This window comes from Lissotriton vulgaris, chromosome 5, assembly GCF_964263255.1.
Source record: "Lissotriton vulgaris chromosome 5, aLisVul1.2, whole genome shotgun sequence".
NCBI lineage: Eukaryota > Metazoa > Chordata > Amphibia > Caudata > Salamandridae > Lissotriton > Lissotriton vulgaris.
Window position 1 is genome coordinate 91,566,138 of NC_141693.1, and position 24,616 is coordinate 91,590,753.

The window sequence follows — 24,616 nt, forward strand, 5'->3', positions numbered from 1 at the left end:
ACATTGCACCCAATATCTTTATTGAAGTTAATGTGTTGACTTCACAAAATGGGTATTATTTTTATGCCTTATGGCATTTTAAGAATATGAAAGGTTTACTCCAAACATGGGAACAATGAATTTTGAGCGCTAAATTGAACTATGCCATCCGGTGTGTAGAGGAAGGCAGACTATGTAATGTAATGTGTTAGTCTGCTAACAACTTTTTTTGTTTTTACTGGGGGTCAGACGGGGGTTTTATATGGCAAGGAGAAAATGACGTTATGTACTGTGATCAAGGCCTTTGTGGCCGAACTTCATTGGTTTGGTTGCCAAAGCTTTAAATACAAATCACAAGCATCACTACAACCTGGGATGCATATTCTCTTGCATGGTGATGACTTGCTGTTTGGATATTTTGGGGCTGCCTGGCCCTTGTATATCCCACCCCATCTGGGTGGAACAGAAGGATTGGGCAAATTACGAAGAAAAAATATAATATATGTGCAAACCTTCCACTAACCTCCCAAACCAATGATGACATTCAAAGGGTGACTCCTCTAGTCCAGTTGATGGCATCCCCAGAACCATGTGAATGGAAGGCCAGGCAGAGAATGAGCTATAATCCAGTAACAATGGTGAACATGCATAATATGTATGATGATGCACTACATTATTCCCAAACTACACAGCAGGAGTGGTGCTGGAAAACCAATTTAAAAAAACACAGTTGATGGACAGTATGCAGAACAATGTCTTACATTCATCCCAGTACAAAGATGCTCCGTCCATCACACACCCTTTTGTACCGCTTTTGGCCGCCATAAGTGTGGCAGCTTATGCTCAGACGTGAGTCCCTTGCTCACTTTGCCACTGGATTCAAGCAAGCCGGGCTGAAGCATATAGCCATGTCTGAACTGGGGTAGCAGAGTGGGCTAAAGAACGGTGATGGATTAAACTCAGATCTTTTGACTGGGTGTGAGTGTTTGATTGATTCAGATGCTCCGTCCATCACCACCCCCTTTTGTACCGGAAAACCAGTTTAGCCTTTCCTGAGGGCAAAGAAACGATGCAAAAAAGATTTGGGCCCAGATGTATCAAGCATTTTTTTTGTCGCAAACGATGCGAATCGCTCTAATTCTCCGTTTGCGACAAGAAAATAGAATTTCAAGATGTATGTAATTTTTCGCATCGCCAATGTAGAAATCGCATTTTTGCGATTTCTTATTTGCGATTGTTCCTATTATGCGAATTTTATTGCGATTCTCTATTTTACATGGTTCTTATTTTGCGATTCTCGCAAATATGAAATCGCAAGTGTGAAATTTGCATTAAGATGTATGAAGAAATCGCAATTAGCGAAATCCGGAAAATCGCAAATTAAGAAATTGCTATTAACACTAACTTCAAGCAGGTGGTAATCCATTTGAAAGTATAAAAACCAGTCCAAACTGATTTTTTTAAAAGAGCAATGGCTGCACTTTACCTGAAAGCTAGGAGGCTGCGCATTCAAGCTCTTGCACAGAGGAGACAGAGGCAGGAGAGGATTTTCAGACTGAGGATAACCTTGTTTCAGCAGACTGAAGAAGACATTTTTTAGAAATATAGACTGCATCCACACACCATTTTGGACCTTATTGTGGAATTGAAGCCTTTTTTGGAGCATGAAACACACAGAACCCATTAAATACCTACTCATGTGCAGGTTCTGTGTTCCCTGCATCTTCTGGCTTCCGGATCTTTTCAAAGGGTGATTGCAGAGGTTGGTGGAGTGTCTCAGAGTGCTTTTTCACAATTTTTTTTAGAGTTTTCCTTGATACAATGATGAGTAGGCTGCACCATCATATTTACCTCTCCAGCGTACCACAAGATATCCAAATTACAAAATTGAATTTTTATCAAATTGCACATTTTCCACATGTGATCGGATGCATAGATGGGACACATATTGCCATTACTCCTCCTGCTGCAACTGAATATGTTTATAGAAATAGGAAAAGCTACCACTCTTTAAACATTCAAATGGTGTGTAATGCCAAGAACATAATCACTGACATAGTGGCAAAGTACCCTGGAAGCACTCATGACTCTTACATGTTCAGACACAGTGGATTGCATGGACGTTTGAGAGCTGGGCAATTTGGAGAAGGATTTCTTCTTGGTACGTGGATATTTCATTTACATTTTCCATATTCTCAAAGATAACCAGTGGCATTCCTGAAAGTAAACTATTTCTTATATTACTATGTAGGTGACAGTGCATATGCTGTACGTGATTTCATTTTGACCCCTTACATAAATCCAACAAATGTTCGTGAAAGGAGATACAATACGGCTCACCGTTCTACACGTGGAGTGATAGAAAGGACTTTTGGAATTTTAAAAAGCAGATTTAGAAGAATTCATAAAAGTGGAGGTTCTTTGCAGTATAAACCATCCTTGTGCTGCAAAATCATCAAAAGTTGAGCAATGTTACATAACATGGCCATGAGAAAAGGAACACAATGTGATGTAAGTGACCCAGAATCTTCAGACAATGATGATGTACCTCCCCCAAGAAGAGGTGCTGCAGGGGTAGGAGCTGCAGCAGGACGACAAAGACGTACAGAAATCACAAACAATTACTTTTAGGTAAGAATGAAAAGCATGTTTTTAAGTTTAGAAAGTTTTACTTCATGTAACCAAAAATTGAAGAAACATTGCAATTAGCCATTTGGAACCTGTTAATACACAGGACATTCATATATAACTGTGAGAAAAACGAATGATAAATTATTTTAAGAAAACATTTTATAGGTTTAAGAATCTACTTCTTGCGCTGCCTGCTGCTTGTGCGCTGCCCTGCCCCACTGCTCCTCACAGATGCTTGTTGGGTGGCATGTCTCCCACTCCTGCGGTCACTGGTGTCTGATGTTGGAGTAGGGTTGCTGCTGCTCCTACTTGCAGTGTCCTCTGTTTCCATTGGCTCATAAAAGCCACGAGCCCCTGTGTTACTGGTCTTTAGCAATTCTAATGCATTTGAACCTTTATCAAGGCCTTTGGCCATATTACTGGTGCATTCGCTCACCATGCGCTGCATTGAAATACTGCGCCTACTGCACTGTGCAGTGACAGTACACAGTCTATTGATTGCAGTGTAGTATGTAAGCATTCTGCTATCCTGTCTGCGTGCAGCCCTCACTCTGTTTTCCTCAGACTTCTCCATTGCAACACACAGTCTATCCATAGAGTCTGCCATTCGCCTCATCCCATCCCCCATGCAGGCATTGCTTTTATTTAATTTGCAGAGCTGTCTATTGATGGATCGTAAAGCTTTATGCTGTTTCTCCTGCACTTTCAGCAAGTTTTGCTCCAACCCTTCCAAAACATTAGAACTGTTTGTAACATCACCCCTGTTATGCCTGGCAGTATTTAAAGTGTAAGCTCTTCTTCTTGAGGCAGCATTTCTATTGTCAACATGTTCATCTTCATGCAATGTCTCATGGGCACTTTGTCTTGACCCCTCAGGTTCTTCATCACTATCCAGAAAAGGTTGTAAAGGAGCAACAGCTCTTCTTTTGGGTCTCACAATTGGAATGGATCCCTCATCCTCATTATAATTATCTTCACCTGGTGCTATATCATGTGCAAGTGCAGAGTGGGCATCAAAATCATCAATTGCATGTTCAACATGTTCTGTGAATGTTAAAAAAGACATATGAGATTGTTGTCTGCCTGTCTGTTTTTTTTATTAAAAGCTTCAAACCACCAATGCACTCCTTTAATGTGTTTTTTTGCTAAATTTTATATTTAAAAATATGTAATAAGCCAACTAATGTCAAATGAAAGTAAAAATGCTTAAATAAGAGAGGATAAAGTCAGACATTAAAATTACAAAAATCCTCAATGCAATTAAATTGCTGCAGGTAAAACTTTCCTAGCAAAAACAACATACATAACCCAGAAAAATGCAAACACTCATGCATCCTTCTTACCTTCTTCTGCATGTCTTGGCTCCGAACTGTCAATGTCTGTGACTCCACTGACACTCTCATGCAAAATTGTTGCTTCCACTAGCTCTTCATGTGGAGTTGGCTGGTTTAATGTGAGGTTCCTCCACCAGTTTTACTTGCTTCTTTAATTCGCTCTGCAAGCTTCTCTTTGGACCTCAGACGCATATCATACCATCGCTTCTTCAGTTCATCGATGGATCTTGGTATGACTCCCACAGCATTTACTTTTTCTTGAATTTCCAACCATATCTTTCTCTGTCTCACTTCTGGAACATTCTTGGCTTGCTTACCAAACAGCAATTCATGGCTGCAAGCCATTTCTTCTACCAGTGTCTCCAACTCCCTCTCTGAAAATTTCTGCTTCCTCTTCCTTTTTTCACCTGAGGCACCTCCTTCAGAATTTTCTGGCTCCATACTGTAGTGAAACAGGTCTTCTCTCCAGCCTAACAAGCTTCCAACTACTACTGGGTGTGGCTCAGGCAAGCAGGTGCAGCTAATCAAGAGCAGTTCCTGACTATGACTCAATCGGTTTTTTCCTGCATTAGTAGATTCACGCTTTTTTGCAATTTCTAATTTTGCGAAATTCGCAAAATAAGAAATCGCTGAAAAATCGCAGATAATTCTGCGATATTTAAGGAATTGCAGAATTCTCTCAAAAATCTACATACATCGCTTTTTGCGATTTCTTAATAGCGACTCACAAAAAATCGCTAGTAAGGAATCGCAAAAGCAAATGTTGATACATCTACCCCTTGATTTCCTTGGGCATTTTAGATGGGTAAATAGCAAATAAATGTCTCAGAAAAAAGTGTGCCCACCCAGGATCCCAGTAACGTTCTAAAACAGATTTGACCAATTCATGCTTCCACATTAACAGATCCCGAGTCATATGCTGTTATTAGGAAACTTAGAAACTAGCGGGGCAGTGACAGAAAATAAGTACCAAAACTATAGAATTATTACAGTATACTGAGCTTACTTAACCATGTTCATTCCAGCGTGGGCGCCAGATGATATGTAACCTTCAAATAAGAATAATTTCTCCTAAATACATTTATGGGGCATCAGATGATATGTAACCCTCAAATAAGACTAATTTTTTCCTAAATACATTCTAACAATTAAAATCATTTATTTGAGAACTGCCAAAGCGAAGTTCTTGAAGGAAGATTCAAATACTTTTTTTTAAACGATTGCCCTTTTAAGTTTCATAAATATATAAAAGAAAATTCATCATTGCCTGCAGTCCACAAAATACAGGAGGATGACTGATGTCTATTATTCGTTGAATACTTCATTCTCACTGGTGATTAGTGTGCTTTACAAACATGTGATTGATTGAAGAAACATTGACATGTAAGCATGGGTACCCAGTACAAGATCAATTACCCTGATCATTAAGGCCGGTCAGCCAAATCCTCAGTATTAAAAGAAGTTTGTTGCCATTTCTCTTCCTCTTTTGGATCAAAGGGGACCCAAAAGTTGGACTTCCCTCAAAACATGATTTACATTCTTTATTAATTCAGATTCATACTTCAACAATATGCTGTCTTCTACGAGTGATTCCTTCCCAAGTTCTGACTGCTTGGGCGCTCTGTAATGGCACAGTTTTGCATCCTCGCTGGACACCCAATATTGTTCTCCAGAAAACTCGAGCGGAGTATGAACTGAAGTTTTTACCACACTTCTGGGGTTGATGATCATTTTAGTGGGGTTGTCCACATTGGGTATATTGGGCTCTCTATAGACGAAACGTAGCATATCCACACCGGGAACATGGTTCCAGTCGTTGTAGGGTGCTGAACGAATTTCATATTCTTTGGTTGAGGGGAAAACATGGTTCTGAAAGATAAATGTGCCAAAAAACCAGCTGTCTTTGGCCAAATAGTCCATCAGGTCATGCCAGTTCTTGTGACTGACAGGCAGAATGATTTCATCAATGTCATTGAGTGATATATACCTGCTCCGGTACATGTAGCGATAGATGCAGTCATTTAGGGTGGCTGTTTGCCCATAGTAGTGCAGCTCTCCGGGATGCTCTGGGAAGTGCCAGCCTGATGAGACGTTCAAATAAAAGGTGATTGGCCAGGGTACCACATCTACAAACTCCAGCTTTTCATAGTAGTCGATGACGGTCTTGAGAAGCCTGCTGCAGTGAGTCTTGTAAAGGACAACTTTCTGTGCACCGAGGATCCTATACATTTCCATGGCCTGCACAAACTGCAGCACATTGTTATAGTCTCCGAACATGGTTGAGATGCAGACAACAAATTCATACTCAAAATTTGTGGGAGGAGAATTTTCCAACTGTTCTCGGATGTTGTTGATTTTGAGATATGGGACGAGAGAGGGCACTTCTCTCGACTCAGACCCTGATGAAACCGATACAAATGTTGGGATGAGGTCCTCCTGCAGATCACAGAGCAAATCTGTGGTTCCATATGGAAAGTTAAAATGGTCTGCATGGACCTGCATTTCAGCTTGAACCGTGTAGGTGCTGTTGATGTGACAGAAGTGGCAAAAGAGCTCATTATACGCGCTGCGCTGGGTGATTCCAAGCACGCGGACACTTCTGCCGCCTCTAAAATCTAAATATGCAGCAATTACGTAAGTCTTACTGCTAGCAACTGGAGTGATTGTGCCTTCCGCCACATTATTTTTACAATCACTGCTTAGCTGTTGAATGAGCGGGTGAGATTTCACATGGACCAGTTTTTTCCTTAAGTAGCCATAAGGCATTTCTAACATCAGAGGATTCTGATAGATGGAACCCAGCAGGACCACAGTGAAGAAAATGACGAACATCACAAAGCATTTGCAGAGGCTTTTGACAGAAGTGTAGGGATTCATCTCTGATTGAGTCGCTGCAGCTTGTCACAGTGATCTTGCAAATCCAATGTCCATTCAACTGGAATTACCTAAAGAATAACAAACAGGTGAGATACAATTAGAAGGAGAGCTTGGATGTCCAGTTTCAGATTGTTCAAGCCTTTGTGCATCAGTCTTAAAAAGATTTGTATATACTGTTAAATGCAGGAAAATCCCAAAATCCAGAATCACATTGTTTTAAAGGAGCATATGTGTTTGTGAAAGGATGTAACTGAAGTTCTCTGTAAATGTAGGTCTTTCATACCTTTAGAGAAGAGTAAGAGCTCAATGAATGCTAATGATGGAGCAAGATGTTACACGTAAAGTGACTTGCTTGTACTCAATCCTCTCGTAATAACATTAATGTACTAATTAACATGTTTTTGTCTTATTAATATTGCATTACACAACATAATAGGTATCTAGGGGAAGCTTGTCAATGTGCTTTTACTAACAATAATCCGCTTGCACTAAAATGGCTGCTGCTACAGGGGATTTTCTACTGCGCATGCGTCTGTCATACCCACGTGATATGCTTGGAGGGAAAACTTCTGCTTCTGCGCAATAGAACTAAGATGGCCGTTATGTGTCTTAACGTGCAAGAAGCTTACACCACTGCCTTGCTAAGCTGTCTGTTTCGCATAATCTCTAATGCAATAGTATAAAATAAAACAATGGGAGTAGAGTAGAAAGAAGTGGTATACAGTGTATTCATTTAGTCTGTGTCTCTAAAACTGTTCTTTTCTATTTTTCATGATAAACTGAATGGGCCTAAATGCTTTTCTGAACTCAATCTTTAGAGAAACTGCGACTGCGCGACAAGTCCTGAAGTTACAGAAGCTGGAGCCTTGAATCATGGCCAAGACAGACATGGAAGGTGGAGAAGAATGAACTTCTTGCCTTGACAGAGGAAGCTGAATTGATAAAATTGTTTATTAAAATAAAACATTTGATACATTTCAGTACCGGGAGGAATAAAAAGAACATGGGTTGATAAAGTTATGGGAGGGGATTTCATGAAGACATGATTGACAAGCTGCCTCTAGAAAAATATGGTGTGATGGCTACTCCTCGTTCTTGTCCAATCAGACACGCTAAGGTTACCATTTTCAATTATGCCGACGATTTGCAGCTCATCTTCCCTTTGAACACCAAGGACTCTGTGGTTGAATTCCAAAACACCATGTCCCACATTTTGAGTTGGATGAGCTGCAATCACCTGAAACTTAAACCAGGCAAGACCGAACTGGTCTTGCCTGGACAGAGCACCCTCAGCTGGAACCCCAGTTTCTGGCCCCCCTGCATGGGTACCCCCCCATCCAAATCTTCCTCGGTTAAGAGCCTTGGTATATTCATTAGTGAGGATCTCTCCCTGAAAAAACAAGTTGGAGCTGTTGTTTCCTCCAGTTTCTTTCAGCTGAAGAAAATAAAAAAAATCGCCCGCTTCTTCTCCCAAGCTGCCCTCACTCAGATCGTCATCTCCCTGGTCTTGTCCAGACTGGACTTTTCCAACAGTCTTTACCTTGGGCTCCAAACTGGAGAGCTTAAACGCCTCCAGCTGGTTCAAAACCAGGCAGCCAGACTTCTTCTCAACATTCCCAGAAGGCAATCCGTCAGACCTGGCTTGAAACAGCTGCATTGGCTCCCGGTTGAGCAACGCGTGGCCTTCAAAGCTGGGTGTATTCTTTTCAAGTCTTTACACGACATTGGTCCCATTTTCATCAGAGACCTATTCAAAAAATACAGCCCCTCTCGCAACCTCCGGTCTGCTCATAAAGCCCTTCTGACTATTCCTCCTTATAAAAAGAAGCGTCTCGGAGGCAGCTGCTTTGACCACCTTGCAGCTGCCCTCTGGAACTCTTTCCCTCTTCATCTGAAACTTAGTGATAACATCCTCAGCTTCAGACACTCTCTGAAGACCTGGCTCTTCTCCCAGGCGCATCACTAAGCTGCCTCACCTCCATCTACCGATGGCCACGCCTGTTCCTTCCTATAGCGCCATGAAGCCTCTGGGCGTACGAGCGCTTAACAAATGTCAAATAACAAATGTCAAATAACATAAAATTGTGGGATTCACACATTTGCAACATTTGGGGGTGGTACACTGCTGAAAAATGGTACAACTAGGGTAGGCTTAGTTAGTTAGATTGTCTGACTTGTCCGAATAGCTGACCTGTCACTGACCCAACGCACTCAATAGGTGATCGAGAGCAGAGTTCCTGGCGGACCACTCTGTCAGAAGATTCGATAATCCAATCGGGGTTATTGGGAAGGAGCTCGATGACCCAATCGAGGTTCGACTGTTAGCTGCAGAGAGGGTTTTTAACGCTGGTGTTTTGAACTTTGACTCTGGTGCGAGTCTTAACCTGTGGTGGTCCTGTCCTGATCCAAATTGGTCCATATCCTGTCCTGGTTCTGATTCTGGCTTGCACCTGGTCTTTTCTGCTGGCACCTGTACTTTGGGATCTCATTTCTTTGTCTCAGCCTATGACCAGGATTGGTCATCACACAGGAATAGGTAACTATTAAGTGTGGGTTTGTCATTGTACTGTTTCCTTTTTCTCTTACCCACCCTCTGTTCAAGTGTTTAATGACAATTTCTCTCCAAGTTATTGCAAGTGTTTGTTTTAAAATCTGCATTAGTCTAAAACATAATAAGAAAGTAATTTGAGTTTCATGTTTTATAAGTCTTTCAAAGATTTACTTAGATAAAGATTTTTTAACCTTTCTGAGTTTGTGGTTATTTATGAAATGCTAAATGTTATTATTGATATCTATTTCTCTCTAACTCCCTTGATCCTTAGGACTTTAGGTATCGGTGACTTGGATTTGGTAAGATAAATGGTATAAAAATCCAAATGGTAAAAACCCCAATTGAATAGAGTGTGTAGGTTTACCTGTTTAATATATAGATATATGGGTCCAGGTGAGTATATTGAGCAGGTGAGCCTAATATACCATGAACCTACCTTTCATAGATGTGAATGTGGTTGTCCTCATAGTCCCTCAATTCTTGGCCTTACTACCAATCATAGTGATGTTGTAAGATAAGGTGAACATTCAGACACTGCGATACCGAGAGATATCATGAACTCGTTTCACAGAGACAACTGAAAGCCTGCCACATGGTCACCACTTCTGATTTAGCTGTATGTGGCCGGACAAATGAGATACCTTGAGCTGAAATTGGCTACATTCCTCAAACGTTAAGCTGTTCTGCCAACACAATCACCGTATATTGAAGAGAAATGAAACATGTTTAGCCTCGTGAATCGTTGCTTTACAGAAATTCCTTGGATTGAGTTTAAACAAATACTTATCCCACTTACATAAAAAGGCTCCTTTCTTCCTGCTATCTGGACATTACCAAGGACGCCTGGTGTGTCTACCAGAACTACAAGTGTGTTCCACTCTGAGATAATGTCATTTCTTACCTCTCCTGGTTTCCGCTTACCTTCAGTCTGCTCTGCCATAGTCCAACAAGAACATGAGAGCAGAAACAAAATGGTCCTGTTTGGAAATCTCCCAATATCTTTACATGCTGCTGTCTCAGAGAGGCTGGTAGGCCTGTGTCTGGCTACTGACTGTACCTAACATCCTAGAAGTACCAGTCTGCCGTGAAATGGCCTCCGGGATGCTCTGGTGAATGTTCTCATCAGAAAGAGCACAAGGATGCCTATTACTTTACTTACATTTACTTTCAACCTACAGCACATTTGTATCAACACAGTTGTAAAACTTCAAGCATAAATCCAAGCTAGGTGCAGGGACATTGGGCAGACCGAAGAGAAGGTGCAGCTTTCCTGTAAATGTGTAAGATTGCAGAGGAACGTTGGTAGAGTTAAGTCAATGGTGGGTCAGTCGTGTAGGCAACAATTCATGGAAAGGAACACAGGATTCTTTTTTTCTCTTGTTAATTTTTCCCATGTTATGCAGTTTTTTTGGCTGATTAATTTATATCGAGCTGTTTTCCCATAGCCCTGGGGTACTGAGGGTATGGTACTGGACACAGAGCACAAGGGCAAAGTATGTCCTGTCTGTACTCAATGAATGCCTGGCACCGCAGGCATGCGTGTTTTAAGTACTGGGTAGGTCTGAAGTGCATTACCAGTGAATACAGGGTCATATGGTACTGCTGTACTTTCAGATGCACCGTTTTAACTTCAATATTTAATACTCATCTGGGAAAATCTACACAGTGTATCAATTCTCACAGTGCTATTGCATGATACTAAAGTGCACTGAATGCATTCTTAGATGTCAGCAGTGGGAGTCTAGAGCCTAGTGCTTCTATTGTGAGCGACATCACAGGAAGACAGAAAACGGGCCAGTACTACCTCTAGCTGCACTGAAGTTGGCGATCGTCACATCCAAGACATAAAACTGCCCTGCTGCTCTATCCCGTATTCCGTCTCTGAGCGAGGTAGAAACAAAATGTGGCTTCTATGTAGTTTCTCAAAGTGCGTTAATTACAAAGGAAAATTAATTGGGGAGAGGCCGTGCTCGAACCGGATTCTGACATCACTTTGCAGCAGAAGAGAGCGCCTACAGGAGACTCAGATCGTGCACTGCTCCTTTCCTTTTCTTTTGGCGCCCTCCAGTGGCCTTTTCTTGTAAAACAAGCCCATGATAAGGCAGGCACCAGCGTAAATCAAGTCCTGGAGGAGTAAAACCAGGTTAAGCAGGGACGGTGGAGGGGTCAGAACTCAAGGAGCAAGTTCCCCCTAAAAGGTCTTCCGGAGTAGGGGGTGAAGCGTTGCACATCATTGGTAGGCGAAGCGGCGTCCAGACCTTTCAATGATCAACTTTCTCTGGCACTAAATCACCTTGTTCTACAATGCTGTGTGACTTTAAGGATGTCACATTAGCAGCCGACTGAAGAGGCTATGCACTCGAAGTTCAACATTGGCTACATCTTGACCAGGGCGCAGAATCCGTTCTTTAAGACGCGGGGCGCAGACCCTTGAAAAGTAGGGCAAGACTCAAGGGGGCATATTTACAAGCCCCTAACGCAACCGGAGTGTCACTTTGACGCTCCAGTGGCGTTGCACCATTCTCCCTATTCACAAGGTGGCGCTAAGCCATTTAACTTAGCTTAAGGGCACCGTCCCTAAATATGACCCTTTCCAGCGTGGTCTGCTGCGGCAAAGGGGCGTGCAATGGGTGTTTTTGACACTGCCCCATATTTACAAGGCTGAGGCAGTGCCAAAAACTAAGGCTGGGTAAAACCTGGTCTTAGAATGGCCATACGAGGAGAAATTGTTCATTTTTCCCAATTTTTTGCTCTTTCTGTGTGTGCTGCAGCACACATTAAATCACCATTATTGATTGTTTATGTGCAAAAAGGTGTCCCTTCCTGCACATAAACAATTGTGCGGTGACAACACATGTGGATAAACTGGAGGTGCAGACAGACTTCCTAAAGGTATTGGTATAATAGACCATTGCGACTGATGCAAAAGTGGGAAACTGAATGATTTAGTGAATTGGGCGAGGTAGTGGTAAATGATAGTAACATCAACTGTTCACCTCTGCACTGTTATAGAAACTGGCTCAACCACCAGAGGTAATGAACACCATAGAATGTGACTTAAAGGAATAGGCAAATGCAAGAAAGAACTCTAGCTCGCATTTAGATAAAGTCCACTCTCTTTAGAAAAAAGCCATCAGAAGGTAACTTCCAATCACCCCAAATGGAGAACCACAGGAAGGAACCCATGACTAGCCAAAACCTATCTGAACTTGTAGAACATGATCTCAGTATCCGGTAGATTTAATTGGAACACACCCTACACATCTTAAGAAGCAATCTCAACCCTAGCTACCATTGATCCAACACCCACCTCACTTAGTAACAATAACACAGAGTCTCCACTTTCACCTAAACTCTCAAAAAAAGAATACAAATAAGCTGAAGAAATTGAACAAAGAAACAAGAGAAAGTACACCAGCATCTTACAAGATCTTAATTATTCTGTTCTAACTAAGGTGTTCCCAATATGTGATCTACAATAAAGGGCGAACAAAGTTGAAACTCAATTAGATCTCATTATTCATTTATCCCAAAACAGTTAAGGGTCTACTTTAAGACCTGATTCTGGCTCTATTTGGATGGAAAATCCCTCAATCATGAGGAAGAACAAGGCAAGGTTGTTAACAACGATAAGGTAGAAGCTTGCAGTCTACCAACCGAAAATGTGCAAACTTCCAACTGTTGTGAAGATATCAAGTAATCTTGAGCAAGCACCAAAACATGCGGCCAAGTAGCAGAAAAGACTGGCGGCATGACATAAAAGAAAAGGTGGGAGAAAAACATAGTGTATTTGAAATTGAGGGCGTTCTGGAAATGAAATAAAAGGTCTGCGAGTTAATGTTGTTGAAATTGTAAGAAATACCCAACTCCATACAGATATGTCCCACATACCACCTAATATGTCAACTAGACAATTGAGATAAAGCATCAAAATAACCTCCCCCCGACTAATTCAGAAGTGGCGTATACTAAATGAATCTTCTATTCTTGGATATTCTAAGGAAACATAATTAAACTATTTAAGGTTTACCATCACTAACACACACAGATTTGAAAGTCCTACCCTTTGTTGCTTTTTCAACCCCTAGGTACAGAGAAATAAAAGATTCAACCAAAGAAAACATTTAATAGACCAGATATTGGTCAGCTAATATAGGAAAACAAAACACAATTTTAGAACTGTGGAATTATTATTAATCCCTTGTGTGCTGCCGGCGACTGTTGGCCGACGGGAGCACTACCTCGCTAGTGCTGCCGTCGGCCAACGGCTGACGCAGCTCCGCCCACCTAATAGAACGCCCTCACCGCAGCGGAAAAACCGCTGCGGTTAAGGCGTTAAAACATCACCAACTGAATGATATCCACACAATTTTTGGGGTGGATTAATATTCAAAGTCATTATGAGGACAAAAGCACCACTGTGGGGCTCAGAGAATATGTTGCCCCAGGTGATAACAAACTTTTCATCTTGCTGGTGAACCTGGTGAGCATTCCTAATCAACACCAAGCAGAGAATGGGTCCTGCCACTAAAACTCCGCTCCTGAACTCGGAAAGCTGAATAACAAATAAACAATCATCAAATCAGTAAGTCAAATGTACTGTTAATAAGGACGGAGAACATCAGTGGAGTACGGAAATGTAAACTCTGACCCTGCAATCTCGACCTTCATTAAGGACTAAGGAATTATATTTACAAGAGACTGGAATCTGTCTCCTTGGTGGGACACAGTGAAGCATCAGTTCCAACGGTAAAAAGAAAACAAATGGGGAGATCCTTCTGGGCCTTACAAATTACTTTAAAAATCAGCTTCGCTACCAAGGTAACCAAGGAAAACTAAATGCAGTCAGTGTATAGACTTCTGCGGTACCAAAGGCCCAACTCCCTTGGATCAAACAGAGATCTACTTAGTTTTAGGAAGAACCTCAAAACCTGACTCTACCCTAAATCAATCAGGAATGGATGTTTCCAGTCTTTTTGAACTTTCGGATGAACTCTGATAGTGCCAAGATGCCTGCCAGGTGAACGTTGTGCTTTATAAATGAACAATAATATAATAATGATATCTATCAAATAGGTTTTCAAAAGGTTGCAGCACTGAGGATATTCTACTGACACTCTCATGTTTATACACCGATCTATAACCACAACTGATAACATTTCATTCACAGCCTTCATCGATTACAAAACAGTGTTCAAAAATATAGATTGTGGTAAATTATGGGGGCAGTTAGCATCATGGGACAACCTCTCAGGCCTTTTGAATGTGATTATCAGTTTTAACTCCAATACCTGGGTATTAAAGGATTCATACATTCAATGGCCAGAAGTAAGTAAGTAAGGCTGTGCTCTAGCCCCAAAACTCATTAACCTGTATGTAGCAGATTTGGGAACTGCATTGGAGAACATAGTTTCCTTACCCCCTACACTCTCAGCTGATTCAGTTACAATTCTGCAGTGATTTGGGAACAGCATTGGAGAACATAGTTTCCTTACCCCCTACACTCTCAGGTGATTCAGTTACAATTCTGCAGTGATTTGGGAACAGCATTGGAGAACATAGTTTCCTTACCCCCTACACTCTCAGGTGATTCAGTTACAATTCTGCAGTGATTTGGGAACAGCATTGGAGAACATAGTTTCCTTACCCCCTACACTCTCAGGTGATTCAGTTACAATTCTGCAGTGATTTGGGAACAGCATTGGAGAACATAGTTTCCTTCCCCCCTACACTCTCAGGTGATTCAGTTACAATTCTGCAGTATGCAGACTACACATTGATCTTAGATAAAACAGCAATTGGTCTCCAGAGGAAGCTTACTAAACTAACCAATACAGTGAAAACCATAATCTGAGCATAAACAACAATAAGACCAAGGTGGTAGTCTTTGATCGTAATAGCACAAAAAAGGGCTTTGGCACTTAAACTCTAGTAACCTAGAACGTGTTAGTGGGTATAAATACCTTGGCATGTAGTTGGATAAAAGTGATTGCTCCAAACAGCACCCGACAGCCATGAAAACCACAGCCATAGCCTTAAATGCTTCATTTATGTGCCTAATTAGTAAGCTATTGGGTCCCACACTGAGCGCACACATGCGAATAATCTGGAGCAAACTCATGGCCACTCTATCATATGGCCAGACACTTTTCCTCAGGAAATGCTCAAAATGGCTGGGTTCAACTCAATGCCTTCCCTATAAACGTATTTTATGCCCCCATGTATGACAGCACATGCCCAAAATCCAGAACTGTGCACACATGGAGCTGGGTTCGAACTGCCTTTTTCCACGTGTACAGCCTTGTGGATTTACAGTCGTAAAGAGAAGTACTCACACATAACTCTTCGTGTGAGTAATTCACTTCAGGATCGTGGTGCAGCCATTCCAGTTAGACTGTCCAGGCATTTTTGACAATTCTGCTTGTTTTTGGGTATTCAAATATTTCAGTCTACTCTCACAGTGGAAATGGTTGTTGATTTACTTTAGTTATGGGTAGGAGTACAATAATTTTAAGTGTAGGAATTATGTCTCTGAGGCTCATATCAGGAGGCCAGCAGACTAGCCCTTTGAGTCACTTGGGGTCCTGGGTTTAAGATGGCTGCAGGTCCAGTTCTTCTTCCCGGGGCAAGAGGGCAGCAGTTCAGCACAGCAAAGCAGCAGATCGTTCAGGGTAGCAGTCCAGCAGAGTGACAATCCCTTCAGCAGCAAACAGTCCTTCTTTATGGCAGATTATCCATAGGTCCAGGAGTATTCTGAAGTGGTGGTGACTGAGATTCTACCTTTAAACATTGGTGCCCTGGTTCTGGAAGGTGGTAGAAGACAGTGGCTTTGAACTTTATGGAATTCCCTGCCTCCCCTGCCCTGGCTCCAAGCTGGATGAAATGACAATGCAGGTTTGTTAAGCCTTTTTTTGTGGGGACAGGTCACAGCCTATTCACGTGTACATGAGGCTGAGCCCTGCTCCTCCCTACCATCCTGCCAGTTGGTCCATCCAATCACACCTAAGTTCCCATTGTGTGTGGCTGTCTAGGATGAATACACAAAGGCCAACTTCCAACTACACACAATCATGTGAGCAGAAACAGGCTGAACACATCAAATGGCTAAGGCAAGAAAATGGCAACTTTCTGAAAGTGGCATTTTCAGAATTAGAATTTAAAAGACGCCTAAAGTTTGTGAGAAGACCACCCTAAGACGGACAGTTCTAACACATGTCCTACCCCCCCCCCCAAGCTGATAGTGGAGAGAACTACCCAACCCCTTTGGAGTTCTCTTCAATAAGGCAAAAAAACCTGGAGAGAGCATTGGCGTGGATGACCCAGGGCGTTGGTCCACTCTAAAGTCCAGTCCCTTTAGGGAAATGGACCACCTCAACAATTTTGGATTTTGACCCCTCATTTGCATTAATTAGCCACCTAATGGGTCTGTATTCTGTCTGAACCCAGAAGTGTGTGCCAAACACGTGTGGTCTCAGCTCCTGCAGAGGGTTCCTTGGGAGCTTGCTGTGAGAAACTGGGTTTCTGTTGCAGTAACCCCCCACTTTTAACCAGACTACTGATGCACTTTGACTTGATGTGCCCAGGGTCCCTGCCAATCCGGTCCCCAGGTCCTCTGTTCTTTCCCCAAAACTGTACCTTGTACACACAATTGACACTCTCTAGCAACAGGTCAGCCCCTGGTGAATGGTACCACAGGCACCCAGGGCACTCTGACCAGGGAAGGCCTCTAAGGGCTGCAGCACATATTGTGCCACCCTTCGAGGTCCTGTACCCTTACACTCACACATTGCCTTTGCAGGCTGCGTGTTTTGGTGCAGAACAAAGTGAAGAGTCGACATGGCTCACATCCCTGTGTGCCATGCCTACAACCCACTGCCCTGGCATGGGCCAGTCACCCCTCTAGCTGGATGCACTATACCAGTAGTGATGGTACAGGTGCATGAGCCCAGTACCCCTACAGTGTCAAAGTCAATTCTTTGTAAGTGCAGTACTCCCATTAAGAATATTTGGTGCTGGGAGTTTGTCATTACAGAGTCCCCAGTACCATAATGGCTGCACTGAAAACTGGAAAGTTTTGTATCAAACTTCTCAGCACATTGAACTCACACTGATGCCAGTGTGGGATTTAAGGGAAAATGCACTCAGAGGGCTCCTTAGAGATGCCCCCTGAAAGACTACCAGCCTCTGGTGGGTTCCCTGACTGGAACACACCAGCCTGCCACCACAAGACATGTTTCTGGACCCCTAGGGTGGGAGCATTTGCTCCCTGAGCACAGAAACAAAGCCTTTCCTGTGAGAGGTGGTCACACCTCCCCCAGGCCATGAAGAGCCATCTGTGGCAGGGGAGCTTCAAAGCTCCTGCAGCCTTTGTAATGCGACCCCCAACCTCTCCTGCTATCGGGAACAAACACCCTTCCTGTCTCCCCTCCTTTTCAGCTGGAAGACAGGTGGGAACAATTAGCCAGCCCAGAAAGTGTGCCCACCTCTGCCAACTCCACCCCTCAGGTGAGGGAGGCGAGGTGAAGCCCACTCTTCAGTGCCCGCCATCTTGCGGATGGCAGGCACTCTGCAATCAGGATTAGGGATTGTGCTCACCCCCCACGTGGGATGAGCACACCTAGGGTGTAGTCACCCTAAGGTCAGAAGCCCATTGGCTACTGACCTCGAGACCCCTAAAACGCCCCCTAAATACAGTGTTTAGGGGGCTGCCCTGAACGAAGAAGTCAGAGAAGAACCAACTATAAGAAAAGCAGAAGTAGGACCGAACTGCTGTGCCGAAGCTAACAAGAGGAAGACGCCCACTGACTTGGCCCCATCCCTACTGGCCTGCCTCCACCTCGAACCTGCTCTTGCAAAATCCCAGTGTATCCTGCAGCCAGCAACCTCGAAAGCCCCGGAGGACCTGCCTGCCTTCAACCACAAAGAATGTGTCTCCCGTGAACACCGGATTTGTTCATCTACAACATCTGACCCCAGCCGGAAACAGCGAATCCGCCCCACTCTGCATTCACGGTCCCAGCTCGAGTGGGCAAACACCACGAGGAGGTCTCCCCAGCAATCCTGAACCGAGATCCAGCAATCCCTGACCTGCCTCAAGCCTCCAGCCGACGCCTGCAGCCTAATTCCAGAACATCCCCCCAACCGCGACCAGGACCTGGTAAGAAGATCCGACCCTAAAAGGCACCCCTGCACACGATACCCTACGGCCTTGGTTGGCCCAACCGACAGAGCCAAGGCAACCCCCAACATCCCAACTTACCTCTCAAAGTGGTGGTCGTACCCAGAAGACCTTCGTCCCCGAGCATGCAGTGCTTTTGCAAACTGGATACTCCCCATTGAAGGCTACAGGGCTTCCGACGCCAAAACAGCACTCTGCACCCAGCCGCCCCAGTGCTGCTGAGGGTGCATCTTTAGTGCTGGCCTAAACCCCCATTTGCCCTGAGCTTCAGTCTAGGAGCTTTGCTCCCACAACCCAGTGGCCTGCTCATCAGCAGCCTACAACCGGAGGCCCCCTATCTCCCATTGGATAACATTGGTACTCAGCACTCTGCACCCGGCTTCCCTAGTGCCGCTGAGGGTGTAAAAAGAGTGCATTCTTGACCCTGGGGGAGTCCTGAGACTGACCCCAGAATACCAACTCCCACAGCAAAGTACTTACCGTTGAACCGTTAACACTATGTTCTTCCATAGGATAACATTGACTGTTTTTCTATGAAAAGTGTGGAGTTGGAAAACCTAAAAAAAATCTTTAAAATTGTACTAACAAAACGATTTTACTTACCTGTTTACAGGAAATGTCCCAGTGTACTATCCAGGTATACTACACTGTGTAAGACAAGTAATCTCAAAAGCAACTTGCATGTAATTTTACTAAAAATCCCATTCAAGGTATATGAAATTAAATTAAATGAATGAAATGAAAATAGGTATTTATAAAGCGCACGGCTACTCAGAAAGAGTATCCTGGTGCTAAACCACCAAAGATTAAAACTGCAGGAGCTCCAGCCATACCTGCCAGAAAGGTATTGCTGAAATAGCCAGGTTTTTAGCTGTTTCCTGAAAAGTAACAGGTCATGGGCCTGTCTGAGATACAGCCGAAAATCATTCCACATATGTGCTGCAAGAACCAGAAAGGAGCGACCCCCTCCCCTCCTCCCCCCCCCACTCAGCCCGAGAGTGGGCAAACTTGGGGATGGACATGAGGGCCAACCCGGAGGACCTTAAGACCCTCTAGGATGATAGTGTCGGACCCTTCTTCTTCGATAGGTGGCCCCTGTATTATGGAATGCTCGATAAACTAGCACTAGGGCCTTAAACTGAATCCTCTTTCTAACCGGGAGCCAGTGCGTCCTGGGATTTACCATAAGAATAGCTCTGGCTGCACTGTTCTGAACCACCTGCAGCTGTATATGTACTGTATTTACAAAACATTGCATTTCTCAGCAAGGGCCATATAACGCGGTAAGTCAAAACAAAGTGCATATACAATTACAATCCAAACTGTATTACAACTGTACATTTACTACAAAATATTTATCACTTACCTGTGTCAGGCTTTCTTGGTTCTAGGAAATAAAATAACTAAAAGAATATTTTTATACAAAGACAATTGGTCTGAAGTTCAGTCTTTGAGTGTGTGAATTCATTTGCTGACACAGTGTGTACAACAAATGCTTAACACTTTCCTCTGATAAAGCCTTGCTGCTCGACCACACTACCACAAATAGAAGGTAAGGTGCTATCTAACTTTACCTCTGCCTACCTTTGGGATTCCACTAGGCTCTGTGCACACTATACCTCACTTTGGCATAGTATATAAAGAGCCAGCTTCCTACACTTGCTCCCACCCCTCTTTAACCAGGTTGAGGGGTCCCCTTACAGGATGACCATATAAAAGTTCAAATAGGCAAAAGCCCACTCCCTTCTATGGCACCTCTCAGTGTGCATGGTAAGAGGATGTCCCACTTCTGTCTCATGGGCTCAGGCAGGCCCATAATCATGCCGTTAAGGGTCATGTTGAATTTTTCAGAAAGCCCATTTGTTTGGGGATGGTAGGGTATGGAGCACGTATAAGCAACCCCACATTCCTTCCACAAACTTCAAGTAGGAGGACATAAATTTAGCGCCACTGTCTGAAACCACTTCTTCGGAAAGCCCACTGTTGGTCCCCCCCTTCTACTTGCCAGCTTGCACATTCAGCCAGGGTACCAAGAGAGGTTATGTAATCCCCTGTAGGCTCCTTGGAGGCTTCCTCTGGTGCCCCATCCACCCGTTCAGCTCCTCATGCCCCTTGCCCTTTCCTTTCATGGCAGCTGTCTGACCATTCTTCCAGGTTTCGAGACCTTCTCAACTCTCCTCCTGGGCATCCATAGACCTTGTGGTCACACAGACTCACTTAGGCAACCCTAGCATTTCCAGCTGTGATCCGAGCCCCACCAGGCAGTGTTCTCCAAGTAATTTCCTAGCAGACAATACACAGGCATATCAGGGTTCACAGTAACCTTTAGAAGACCTGAGGATCACCCACACCCCCACCACTCAAAGTGAACAAGAGCCACGGGTTAGTGGCTCTCCCGGTTGTCTGCTACACAACTTGGTGAAATGTATTGGGTATCATCTGCTAAGGACACCGGATGACACCTGACAGTAGTCAAACTAAAATAGATCCAGCAAAATGGAGGAGGAGAGGCAAAACATTTGGGGGGGGAGACCACACTGTGGCTAACAGGACTAACAAGTACATTTTGTTGATTGCCTCCTTTGTGCTAGAGAGGAAAATCAATTCATAACATATTTGATATAGAAATATACAAGTGCCCAAGCAGGAAACAGCGCAAACACAAAATGTGCTCTACAAAGATATCCTATAAGTCACTTAGAAGTTTATAAAAATTTGATTTTGCTAGCAATCAGGAATTTTACTTTTTTCTCTAGAATGTCTGCAATTCTTTCAAATGAGAATCTAAAGTTCTTAACCTTCCCTATAACATTTATAAAAAGATACTTCTTCACAGTAAAATGTTTATGATTTATTAATGTATACATAATAGTTTGCCTTTATATAAATGTGGGTCTTTGATTACTGATCAACTCAATTCAATTCCTGATAACCTTACAGACATAATCACAATTAACAGCTGCCACAAATAATGAAAGCTAGCAACTTGTGAATGGCCAGGGACTTAAAGGTGGATTCCAGGAGCTTGACGAATTGACCTCCTCTGGGTAAATTCAGATTGTGTGAGGCAGGGGACATGTCAACATAACAGTGGTCTATGGCCTATCTGTGCGGGTTTCATTTGATTTATTTATTTTACGGCACACTGACACACTAAACCCCCCTCCCCCAGCGCCTTGAGACCCTCACGGGTGAGTAGTGCACTCTACAAACCCCTAATTGATTCATTGATTGAAAGGTTCTTGATATTAAAGAAAAATAACAAAAATAGACACTTTCTTATATAAAGGGTGTGAGAAGCAGAGCCAATAAGAGTTAGTGCAGACATTCTAGCACAGAGTGATATGTTTAACCTCTTTGAAAGAGAAGGTATTCCTCTTGTGATCCAAGTTCCAGTGGGAGAGAGGTCCATAGATCAGGAGATATCAATTTAAAGGAGTGCCCTCCTGTGTCTCGTCACTCTGCTGAATGTTAGCTGTCAAAGATTGCCAGAGTGCACCCAGATTCATTTCACAGGGGTTATTTTGGTGTCAGGAGAATTCTCCCCACTTTTACTGACCTCTGGATTAAGTTTCCATCTAGTATTGAACTTTGGACTTTGTATTCCAATGGTATTATTGAACTTGGGTTGGTCGTTGCTGTTCCTAGACAACGACTCCTGAGGATGGTCTCAGACTGTTAACACAAGAGACCGAAATGTTGACAACCATTGCACATCAGTCTAAAACACAGAAAACTGTGCACTCCACATAGATAGGATTATAAAGACTTTTGTTAGGGGGGCTTTTCTGGCTGAGTGGTTGATACACTAATTAAGGTCCTTATACATCGATGGTCCATATATGATTAGATAGCCTACATTAGTGTGTGTTATTCTTTTGACCCTATTTCACTGAAATGTTATCACTATTTTGCAATGTATTATTGGAAAAACTGACCGTTCAAATAAACCTCTATTTTGACTCTCACCTACCACACAGTACTGTTACACATATGCATACGATTATATATTCATATGAATTATGAATGTAGATGTAATTGATTGTCTTGGCTTGGATTTAGCTGAGACAAATACCTAAACATTTAATGCAAATATGTCCCAAACTATTCCTTCATGGGTTCCTCCTTATAAAAGTACATACCCAGTCTCCTGGGGGATTATATGGTTGCCCTGTGTTGAGTTAAGTTATGGTGCACACAGAAGCACAGAGCAAATGGTTGTAATATCTTGGAAGTGGCACAAAGAAACCTTAAACTGTACCTCTTGCTTGATATGAAGCCAATGGAGAGCTCTGCCTGCCTCTGCACTTGACTGAGTTTATTTAGGCTTAGGACTGCTCTGACTTGAGAGTTCTGCACCCTCTGCAATTTGACCAGCAGATATGCCTTCAGGCAAACGTACAGATTTTTGCTTTAATCAAGTATGGGGAGGACACATGCCACAACCACAGAGATGTGGATCTTATTTGGAAGAAAAAGTAGTCTTCCCAAAAACCCACAGTATGCCATTGCTAAAGGCCACCAAGATATAGACTGAATCATCAGGCCCTCCTGAAATAACGTATTACATTATACTACTCGCATAGCACAGTCTACTACTGGTAGGGTTGTAAAGCACATGCGGCACCTAGGATCAATTTCCACCTGATGCAAATGTGTTTATCACAGGCCGTGTCCTATTTGGTATGTGATGGTGTGTTTCAGGTATTGTGGGGCCACATTCTAGGTCGTTCGCCATGTCCATTGCCTGGTGGGTGATGATGTGTCTGGCCTTTTTAGGTGTTGAGTGCTGTTCGCATCATGATATGGCATATGAGAGCGATGTCGGATGCATTAGGCGTTCTGTCTCAGAGACCGCACCAACGGAGTGGGAGGGGGAATCGCCATCGTCCACAAAAGCACCATCAGTCTCGACAAACACCGACGACACCCTCAACACCGCCGATCACCTGCACTTCCAGATACACACCTACCCCAACACCACCCTCAGGGGAACCCTCGTCTACAGACCACCCGGACCCCAACCACAGTTCAGCGACTTCATTGCCAACCTCATCAGCACCCATATCCTCGCCTCCACGGACTACATCCTCCTCGGGGACCTGAACTTCCACCTCGAGAACAACAACGATGGCAACGCCACCGCCCTAATCGCCAACCTCGGACTCAGACAACTCGTAACATCCCCTACCCACGCCGCGGGACACACACTTGACCCTATCTTCTCCGCAAATCACCACGTCTCCTTCAAAGATACCACCGAACCCCACTGGACCGACTACAGATGCGTCCACTTCACCTTTAGGAAACCCACCACGCACCACCGCACCCAACAGATGCCAAGCCGCTGCTGGGGCAAGGTCACCGAAGATCAACTAACCACCACCCTCGCCCTGAGACCACCCCCTGAGCCCACCGACACCGCCGCCCTCAACCTCAAACAATAGATCAACAACTGTGCGGAAACCCTCGCTCCACTCCGGACCCCGCCACCAACCACTCTAGCAAGAAAGCTACATGGTTCACCGAAGACCTCCAAGCCTCCAAGCGCACCTGCCGTAAACTGGAAAAGAACTGGCTCTGTGAACAAACACCAAACAGCTACACGGCCCACAAGAACGCCTCCTGCAGACACTATCAGCTCATCAGGACCACCAAGAAGGCCGCTTTCAAGGACCACCCAGACAACAACCCACACAACAGCAAAGAGCTCTTCAACATCGTGAAAGAACTCTCCAACCCCGGCTCCAACACTAACGACATTCCCCCTCTCAAGACCTGTGTGCCTCACTGGCCAACTTCTTCCACCGCAAGATCGCCGACAACCACAACAGCTTCAACGCCATGGCCCCGAGATCCACAGCCGAGCCCACCAACCCTGCGACCACCAAGCGCACCAGCCGCCTGACCCAACATCAGCGACGAAGACACCATCAAGACCATGAACTCCATCCACTCCGGATCCCCATCCGACCCATGCCTACATCACATTTTCAACAAAGCCAGCAAAGCCATCGCCCCCCATCTCCGGAAAACAATCAACATCTCCTTTGAGACAGCAAACTT

General features: G+C 43.8%; 1 protein-coding gene across 1 annotated transcript in view; it reads right to left on the reverse strand.

Annotated features, from left to right (window-relative positions):
* Positions 1-2,628: 2,628 nt before the first annotated feature.
* LOC147710281 (beta-1,4-galactosyltransferase galt-1-like) overlaps positions 2,629-24,616 on the reverse strand; it is a 29,148-nt gene continuing 7,160 nt past the window's right edge. The window contains exons 2-3 of the mRNA XM_086920955.1: positions 3,954-6,889; positions 2,629-3,654 (exon numbers count right to left, since the gene is read on the reverse strand). Of these exons, the coding sequence (XP_086777081.1) occupies positions 5,436-6,821 (1,386 nt within the window). The 5' untranslated portion in view covers positions 6,822-6,889 and the 3' untranslated portion in view covers positions 2,629-3,654; positions 3,954-5,435. The remainder of the gene's footprint in view (positions 3,655-3,953; positions 6,890-24,616) is intronic.